The 10,251-nt window shown below is 33.6% G+C and overlaps 1 protein-coding gene across 1 annotated transcript; it reads right to left on the bottom strand.

Moving 5' to 3' along the window:
- Positions 1–6,446: 6,446 nt before the first annotated feature.
- Positions 6,447–9,786, bottom strand: LOC110024899. Its single transcript, XM_020725090.1, has 2 exons — positions 8,948–9,786; positions 6,447–6,464 (listed from the first exon to the last, which is right to left on the bottom strand). Exon 1 carries the CDS (start codon positions 9,617–9,619, stop codon positions 8,987–8,989), a length of 633 nt encoding a protein of 210 aa, XP_020580749.1. The 5' UTR covers positions 9,620–9,786; the 3' UTR covers positions 6,447–6,464; positions 8,948–8,986.
- Between the last annotated feature and the right edge of the window lie 465 nt (positions 9,787–10,251).

Raw genomic sequence — 10,251 nt, forward strand, 5'->3', positions numbered from 1 at the left:
CAAATTATTTCATTTTTAATGTTTATTTGTTCCATTTTAAGAGTTGAAAACAAAGAAAGGTAATTATGTAATTTTAGGAAATTACGCTTTTACTTATCATTACATTTCTGCTCAAGTTTCTTTCTGAATTATTTAAATTATTAATTATCAATTTTTTTAAATTCAAATTTTTGCAACTCTATTATATTGGCTTTTAATTTTAATGAATTTAAAAGCAAAAAGGGAAATTTTGTAATTTTTAAAGAAATTACAAATCTATCCATTATAACTTTTAATTAGGTAAATTTTTCTAAAATTCACTTATTAATACATTTTTAAATGTCCTTAATCAGATTTCTAAAATTTTAGAGTTGGCATGAGCTCAATTTATCCATTTGGGTACATTCACAAATTTATCAATTTTTACAATCTCAATCAAATTTTATTTGGTCTTTCATGAAAGTTCATCCAAATTTTCATAGAACACTCTAATCAGTGAATTATATGTTTCAAAATAGCAATTTCATAATTAAACACAATGCTTTAAACATGCTACTGATGCTTTTATGAAAGAGAGAACATTACTATCTTGTAAATTTCATCAATTAACTTTATGTTTTATGCCAAATTTAGAGATCAAAGGGTTAAAAAGCAAATTGCACAACAAATATACCCTACTCAAAAAGCATTGAATAAACTAATGTAAAGCATGTGAAGTAACTATTTAATTGAATGAAATGGTCACCCATAAAATTTTGAAATTTCAGAGGTGATTTCATAATTTTCCACTTTATATTTTAATTTAAGGAATTATATTTTTAATAATTCGAAATTATGAAAGAAAATCAAATGAGTATAATAAAAACATAATTTCTAACCCCAAGAAAAGTATAGAAGCATTGTGAATTTAAGACATCCAGTCCATCCAAATTGCTTTTATAGTATTAATTCCATTTAAAATTTATTTTATAAATCTTGATGTTATCCTTATGGAATTTTTCTTATTTTTCTGAATTCACAACAATTTTTTTTTTCACATTTTTAGCATTTTTTTATTAGTTATTATTTTTTAAAGCTCACTTTATTTCCTAAAATTTTATTAAATCTAAGAAAACCAAATTTAATATTTAAAACAGCCACCACTGACGTAATGTGGTTAGGTTTCACCATTCACCTTCATATGTGGCGTGTCTTGATTGGGCACCACCATCTTCATTTCCGCTTCCAGGGATCCACTTGGAAGCTTCAAACACCAACACACAGCGGGAAGATGATTTGAGCCAGCCACTCTATTTAAAATAGAATGCACAACATCAATTCATCGTCCCAAATGAATGATGAATAACAAAACATCCAAACTAAAATGATGATATGAAGTTTGGACTACAGAAAAGCTATGGGAGTGGTAATGAAATGATCCTAGGGAGCTAAGGAAAGGCTCAAGAATGAATCAGGCAGGGCTTCACCTATGACAAATGGGTGTGGTTGATTTGACCGAAAATTGGAGGGTATTGATAGCTTTTGAGAATGGGTTGGGCTAGCTCAATGACTGGTTCATTGGGTTTTCCATGGATTGGTGATTTGGCTGGTCAATTCTTGAGAGCCAATCAGAGAATGCCAAGTGTTTTGGTCAACTTTGTTGTGCTACAAATTAATTGATGTCAAGTAGTCTTTGAAAAGAGTGTAGCGTGCTTTGGAAGATTGGAAGTTGGGTTAGCTCATGTCTATCTCATTTGAGCTATTTAGGTGGTTTAAGATTAGCTAAGGAAGTTTCAATATGAGCCATTGGGTTTGTTCCATGGGGAGAGAAAGTTGAAACAAGAATTAAACTTGCTTGGGTGGTTTCTAGGATTGCTCAGGTGGCTCGAAAAAGGCTTGAGGTGTGGCTCCAAATTAGCTTTGATTGAGGACTGAAATGGCTTCAATAAATTCAGCAAGGATATGGATTGTAATGTATCCAAAATCTTATAGAAAGTGGCTTTGGTATGGTTTGAAAATTGGGGATGGCTCGAAAATGGCTCCAAAAATTTGCTTAGAATTGGATGGTTTTGGAATTGGATGACTTGGAGGTTTCAAAACCAATTGTGATCGGGTTTGAGTGTGCAAAGATGGTCAACAAAAATCCTTTAAATGGCAGGGTAATCACTTGGATGTTATTACCATGGGAAGGGTGTGTGTGTGAGTGAAATTTTTGATGATTTTATCATTTTTACTTAAAAATTAAAATATTTTAAAATTTAAAAAATTATGGATGATCTTTTTAAATGTTTTTATGAGTGTTTTATAAAATTTTAATATTTTTTAAAATCATTTGAAATTAAAGTGAATTATTTTAAATGAAATGTTAAATAATGAATTTGATGTTTTTTTTGAAAATTTTTATTTTTCTTATTAATTTTTAATTTTTATGATTTTATGTTCATTTTATTCAATTTTGAATTATTTTTATAATTTTCAAATTTTTATCTCTTTTATTTTCCAATTTATTGACTTATTTTGAAAAATCAATTATTGTTATTAATTTTGAAAATTTTGAAGATTTTATTTATGAATTATGTTTCATTTATGATTTAATGATTTTTAATGGACTTAATTTTATTTATTATTTTTTTCTTTAGTATTGAATTTTGATGATTTCATTATTTCATTTATTCATTTAGGGATAATCTTCTTTTTAAATTATGGAGAACTTCATAATCAAATGAGCTTTCCAAAACTTAAACATAGAATTATTCCAAAAATGAGTGAGGGTAAGTGGAGAGCCCCAAGGAAAGATCCACCACAAGACCTAAGTTTCTAAGGTCAAACGGTTTTCTAAGACATTTCCAATCAATTGGAACTCAATTTAATTTTCAATATTCTGGTCTTAATCAACCCAACCAAAGATTGAGGATTTAAAACCAAACATATGAAGCTACAATGACTCAAGAAATAGTTTTAGTTGGTGTGGATCACAATACTAGTCCTCTAAGAAAATCCATTAAAAAATCTAATGCTAGAACTTACATTCAAGAAAGAGAAGAAGACAGCCATCACAAAAATGAGGTCAACAACAAGTGAAAAGGAATGTATACTCTTAGGAGTCTTATTAGTGACAGATGCAGGATTTGAATTTGAAATGAACATAGTAAAAATGTTGCCACCATTAGAACTTCATGAAATAGTATCATTATGAAAATTTGCAATACTGTGAACTTTACTTAAAAAAGTAAAAACAATTCCGACATTACCAATATTATAAGTATAAGTTTTAGCTTATGTAACAATAGCAGAATTCAAAAATTTTATTAGAAATGTTATTTACATCATCAACATCACAACCCACAACATCAATCGGAATAACCTCAGTAGAGTGGATCTCTGAAGTATTGGACATATATCACGTGTAATTGAGCATCTTCTTCATTATCTACATTAATAGCCATCTCAAGAGTGTTATTGTAATTAACCTCAGAGTTAATCTCATTTATAGTATTAGAGAGCAAAATGAAATTGTTATTATCAGATGAGTCATGACTTGAGGAAATACCATTAACCGAGATATTTGAATCACGAGGTATCATCGGTAAATTAGCATTCTTAACATTAATACCATTAATATTCAAGGGTCTAGTAGTAGTAACATATTTATTACGGTATCTCTAATTAACAAAAGAAGTGTTCCTAAAATTATCCATTTCTCTATTTATTGGTAAAACAACATTTCTTACATCAGATGTAGAAAGATATTTGAATCATGGGGCATCATCGGTAAATTAGCATTCTTAACATTAACACCATTAACATTCAAGGGTCTAGTAGTAACATATTTACTACGGTATCTTTGATTAACAGAAGAAGTGTTCCAAAAATTATCCATTTCTCTATTTATTGGTAAACAACATTTCTTACATCAGATGTAGATTTAGGATAGTTTTGTTGTGAACAACGACGACAATAAAGCGAAAAAATGTAACGAGAAAAATTGCATGCAGAAAAACACCAGAGCGACGCATATATTTACATGATTCGGTAAATTTGTCTGCATCCACAGAGCTGCAGAGGATTTTATTTCTTTGAGGAATTGCACCATCGAGTGTCTCGACGTTTACAAGAAAATCTCTATTTTCTTCTCTCTCTAACTCTCTCTTTCTCTCTTAGAGGACTTGGCTTGGCCTGACTTGTTTATGACAAACCATAAGAGACTATTTATAGAAACCAAGAGAGCAGTAAGGGGGAGGAAGGTGAGCGGTAGGGGGATGTGATAGGTGAGCGGTAGGTGGGATGTGATAGGTGAGCGGTAGGTGGGATGGTAGGTGAGCGATATGAGAGATTCTTAATTAGGAAGCTAATTAAATTGTGATGGACCAGGTCTACACATTACCCAATAATTCTCCCACTTGGAGATTGGGACACTGATTGCATCACTCTCTCTTTCTCTTTTTCAATCTCTTTCTCTTCCTCTCTTTCTCTCTTAGAGGACTTGGCTTGGCCTGACTCATTTATGACAAACCATAAGTGACTATTTATAGAAATCAGGAGAGCGGTAGGTGAGAGATAAGTGAGAGGTTGGTGGGAGATTGGTGGGATGTGATAGGTGAGCGGTAGGTGGGATGTGATAGGTGAACGGTAGGTGGGATGGTATGTGAGCGGTAGGTGAGATTCTTAATTAGGAAGCTAATTAAATTGTGGTGGACCAGGTCTCCACATTACCCAACAATTCTCCCACTTGAAGACTGGGACACTGACTGCATCACCTACTGGTTGCATCATTTACTAGTTATACCGACATTTTCCTCAAACATGATATCCTTCACCTCTGTAACTCAAAGCTTTAGTCTTCATGCCAGAAGACTGGCTGAAGTCGAGCACAACTTTAGCTTCTCATGAGTAACACTCTCATATGACATATCACCGTCAACGTAGCCTTGTACCACGAAGCTCTTTTCAGAGTTATTCCTGTATCTGCTTACAACTCCCACTGCATGAGCAATATCCTGCCCCTACTGAAAACCCTTTTCAACAATTTCAGCCTTGTACCTCTTACTGCCACAAAGCATAATTTTCACTCGGTACACTCACTTGTTATGCAATGTCTTCTTCTTTGGTAAAAGTTCTGATAGCTCTCAATTCTGATTTTCCGATAGGGAATCTATCACCTCCTTCTTGGTCAGCTCCCACTTGCTCGAATTCTCATCTTGCAAGATTTATTCATAGTTTTGTGGTTCTCTACCATTTGTCTGTACAAGTTCGATTTTTCAGCCTTTGGAGCTCTGTCACTTTTCAGAAAATTAACAATCTTCTGCTTCTTTATAATGTACCTCTGACTCATGTGTCCTCGCCTGAGTAAACATGCAGTCATACAGTCATATATAGTGTGTCAGTCATATATAGTGTGTCAGTTTTCTTACCTTGAGCCAGTACTAATGCTCCTTAAGTAAACTTCCAAGTGCTATCTGAGAACACCACCGAATGACCACCCTCATTGAGTTGCCCAACAGAGATGAGGTTTTTCCTTAATTCAGGAACATGTCTGACCGTTTGCAAAGCCCATTTGTTCTTGTTATGGAGTGCAATATCAACGTCCACATCCCCACCATGCTCAGAGCTTTTTCTTCAGCCAAATGTATCTTCCCAAATTCATCTGCGACATACTTTCGCATCAACTTCCAGTGAAAAGATATATGGAAGGAAGCCCCCTGAATCCAGTATCTGGTCATCAACAAAACTGTGAACTGTTAGCAATAGCGCATCCTGTATTTCTTCAATTACAACATTAGCATCATCATTCTCCTTCTTCTTAGGATTCCTGCAGTTCTTTTTTATGTGACCTACCTCGCCACAATTCCAGCAGGTTGTCTGTTGACTAGAATTTGATTTTGTTTTTCCTCTGTTTGATTTCATGTCATGTGATCTCCCTCTGGAATCAACATTCAGAGTCAAACTTGAACATGAGGCCTCGCCAGACTCCTTCTTGCGCACCTCCTCAGCCAAAATCAAATCACTAATATCATCATATTTCCACTTAAATTTACCTGCATAATTGTGAGTTGTCATCCTCATGGTTTCTCAACTATTTGACAATGAAGCCAACAATATCAGCATACGTATTTCATCATCAAAATCAATTTCAACAAACAAAAATCATTCAGGCGTAAATCAACAAACACACCTTCCGTCATCTTCAAGTTGAATAATTTTTTCATCAAGTGCACATTGTTATTCGCTGATGGCTTTTCATACATACCTGATAAAGCAGTCATGAGATATGCAGTAGTCGTCTCCTTGATGATGTTGTGGGTAATCGATCTCGACAGGGTTAATCAAATAACCCTCAAAGTCTATCGATCCAACAAATTCCATTCCGTTTCGTTTATCTTTTTTAGTTGTTTTCCCAGTAACGGAAGATGAAGTTTCTTCCCACAAAAGTAGTCCTCTATCTGCATCCTCAATAAGAAAAATCTGTGTCATTGAATTTCTCGATCCCCGATGTCAACACTTCGTCTCTGCCCATCGTTATTCCTTAGATTCGAACTCAAGTCTATGATACGAGTTGTTGTGAAAAATGATGACAATAAAACGAAAAATGAAACAAAAAAAATTGCATGAAAAAAAAACATCAGAGTGACACACAGATTTACGTGATTTGACAAATTTGCCTACATCCACGGAGCTGCAGAAGATTTTATTTCTTCGAGGAACTATACCGTTGAGTGCCTCGACGTTTACATGAAAATCTTTATTTTCTTCTCTCTCTATCTCTCTTTTTCTCTTCCCCTCTTTGTCTCTTAGAGGATTTGACTTGGCTTGGCTTGACTTGTTTATGACAAACCATAAGAGACTATTTATATAAACCAAAAGAGCGGTAGGTAGGAGTTAGGTGAGCGGTAGGTAGGATGTGGTAGGTGAAATTCTTAATTAGGAAGCTAATTAAATTGCGGTGGATCAGATCTCCACATCACCCAATAAGTTTGTAGGATTATGGGTGTAGTGTAAGTAGAAAAATTCATGCCAGGCACAGGTTTCCATTCATAGATGACAATAATTAACATTTTGTTTCCCTTAGCCATAATAACTATAAAACAAGGCAAAACCAAATCCACATTAACATGTATATTAACTCTATCATAACTGAGTCATGTTCCTTTAGCATTTAAAGGATGAACTGTTGGAGGAATCCTCATGGTACTAGCAATTTTTGAAATAAAATTTTCAGAGCAGGTAAAAATCAAGAGGAAGATATAGAAATTTGACCCAAATAAGAACTTCTTTAAAATCCTCTTTATTTGGTTAAGTAAATTGAACAAATGAAATCTTGCTAATTCATTAAAATTTATTTTAAAAATAATAGATATTTGATAAAATTTTGATGAAACTATCATGTTGAATAGAAACCAATATTTTTGTTATGATTGAATTTATTAAAGTTCCCTGAATCATTAAATTTTTTTAATAAATAAGAAAATTAAAATGTAAACAAATATATTTTTGTTTTTCACTCAGATTATATGTTTAAATTCTCCAAGTTTTAGATTAAACTTCTTTTTTTTTTCTGCCAGGGGAAGAAATAATAATAAAATGGCAAAAAAAAAAAAAAAATCAAATTAAATATGAATTCCGAATGCTCAAAATTAAAATAAAAATTCAAATTAAAACATTTTAAATTTATTTTCTATCATTATTACATAAAAATAAACAGAAATAAAACCCTATCTCTAAGGTATTCTTTTTTCTTTTATTAATGGTAGAAAATACATACCTATTTTACACATAAGAAACTAGGGCCGTCAAAAAAGCTCGTTGTTCACAAATAGTATGTGTTCGGTTTGTTAATGAGTTCATATTCCATTCGTTCGATAACTAAACGAAACGAATGTAAGCAAATTTTTTTCGTTGGCTAATTAAACGAACCAAACGCGAACTGTGATGTGTTCGTTCGTGTTTAAATCATTATTGTTCGAAATATTGAATAATTTAAAATAATTATACATAAAAAATTTATGATATTTTAAAAAAATTAAATTTTATAAATTACAATATATAATAAATTAATAATAATAACATATTAATATACTATATTAGTAATATACTAATATAGATATTATATATTTATAAAATATAAATTATATAATTAATATAATATATTATTTATATATATTAATATTAGGGATGTCAAACTGGCTCGTCGTTCGCAAACAGTTCGTGTTCGACTCATTTGTTAAGAAACGAACACGAACAAGGACTTCACGAACAATTTTGAAAGCGAGCTTATTTCAAACAAACTAAATTTCAAACACGAACACAATCTCTATTCGTTCGTGTTCGGTTCGTTTACACACCTATGAGAAACCCACAGCAAAAATAAATCACAAACAATAATTCATCAGTAAATCTAAAATATTGAAAAGATATAATGAAAAACGAATCAACCCACAAAAACCACAATCGTATACCTCTTTACTAACCTTACATAAATATACATAATAAATTACACCTCCAAAAAATATCCAACCAAAATTTAATTACATAGATTTTAAAATATAAAATTTATTTCGAGATACACATAAAATAAATTTAATTAATTATAAAATATCTCAAAATAAATCCATCACTTTAAAATCTACGAAAAATTATTAACTCCGGACTCCAGATGTAGAGATACATCTGGAGTTCAATGAATCACCTCTACGTTGAGCTGATAAGAAAAAAAAAACTTATTTTCTTGTGATCCAGCCCGGTAACACAATAAAATATTCTTCTCGTGTTATTTCGCGTTATTTAAGTATTATTGTGGTGACACTGATGTATTATTGTGTTATTATAATACTGAGAATATTTCTAAAACACAATAATACATAAAAACCACCACAATAATACATGAATAACTCATAATAACCCGGAAGTCAATTTGTTTTTACTAAAAGATTTTTTTTTTATTTTTATATCACTTTACGAATCTACACCAATAAAAACCATAATACCAATTTACCATATCTTCCCAGATCGAATCCCGTCACCTCTCCGGTGATCATAATTTTGTTTTCTGCGTGCAATCCTGTCGCCTGACCTTCAAGTTGGGGAACCCAACCGCGACATGGCATTTCGAGATCGCTACGGCGTGGTGTTTGATAAAGCCCAAGAACTTGAGCCGCCCAGGGATCCTCGTCTCGGCGTCGAAATCCACCTCACCGGCCAAAGCGTCGGCTACTAAGTTCCCCGCCTCGCCGGAAAGCCGAGACCCATCGACGGTTAGGGAAACTTGAACGTGAGTGGATCCATGGGAGGGGATGCGGCCAGGGAGGACGTCTGCGTCGCCGATGTAAGCGGTGCGGTAGAGGAGGCGGGTGGAGCCGTGGTCGTGGGTGAAGGAAGCTCGATTAGGGTTGTAGACGAGGATGTCTAAAGCGATGGTGAGGTTGATGGAGAGGGTAAGGTTTGGAATTGAAAAGCGAGGGGAGACGCCGGTGATGGTGGTGGAGACGAGTTGAGTGCGAGGGTCGCGGGGGCGGAAGAGGGTGAGGGCGAGGATGACGAAGATGGCAATGAGGAGGATTAGAAGGAAGAGGAGGATGAGGAGGAGGCGGGGGAGGGGGCGGCGGTGGAGGGGTTTGGGGATGATGGGGGAGGAGGAGGAGGAGCGAGGGTGGCCGGATTCTGTCATTGGGGGGAGGAAGGTGGGATTTGGGAGAGTGGGGAGGGGTAGGGTTTCGTGGGTTATTAGTAAGTGGGGGGAGGAGTGGGCGGTTATTTGGGTATAAATGCTTGCTGGTCTTTCACCAACCAAGGTTAGAAAGGTTATGTGGACTGCAAGTCTAAGGAGGTGGGATTAATTGATGGGAACGGCTAACTGTGAGGAGGCTTGAATTTATGAAGGCAGGGCCGACTATGGAAAAAAAATGATGGAGATGTTCTAAATTTATTTTGGTATGAATGAATGTGTATTTTTTATATGTAGTTTTTTTTTTATTATGTTTAAATAATATGAAAATAAATGAGAAAAAATGAATATAAATAAATTCTAAGATAGTTATATATGATTGATAGAATAAATTTTATTTAAATTATGTTTGTGTGGTGTTATTTGATCTTATTGATAAGTTTAGCTTATCTTGTGTGACTTTCAAAATTTGATTTCAATTGGATTTAAATACATTTGTTTCTATAATTGTATGGGGCATTTAAATACATAGCATATATTTTTTATGTATTTGTGAAACTCACGTTTAAATTTTCATATTGTTGAAATTGGGAATGTTCGGGAAACATGCCTAATATTTAGAGCGTTCCGTGGGG

This window comes from Phalaenopsis equestris, unplaced genomic scaffold (genome assembly GCF_001263595.1).
Source record: "Phalaenopsis equestris unplaced genomic scaffold, ASM126359v1 Scaffold000278, whole genome shotgun sequence".
NCBI classification, from domain to species: Eukaryota; Viridiplantae; Streptophyta; class Magnoliopsida; order Asparagales; family Orchidaceae; genus Phalaenopsis; species Phalaenopsis equestris.

What these genes read in the sequence shown, in the direction of transcription:
- LOC110024899 (XM_020725090.1), bottom strand. Translation starts at nt 9,619, where the DNA reads ATGACAGAATCCGGCCACCCTCGCTCCTCCTCCTCCTCCCCCATCATC.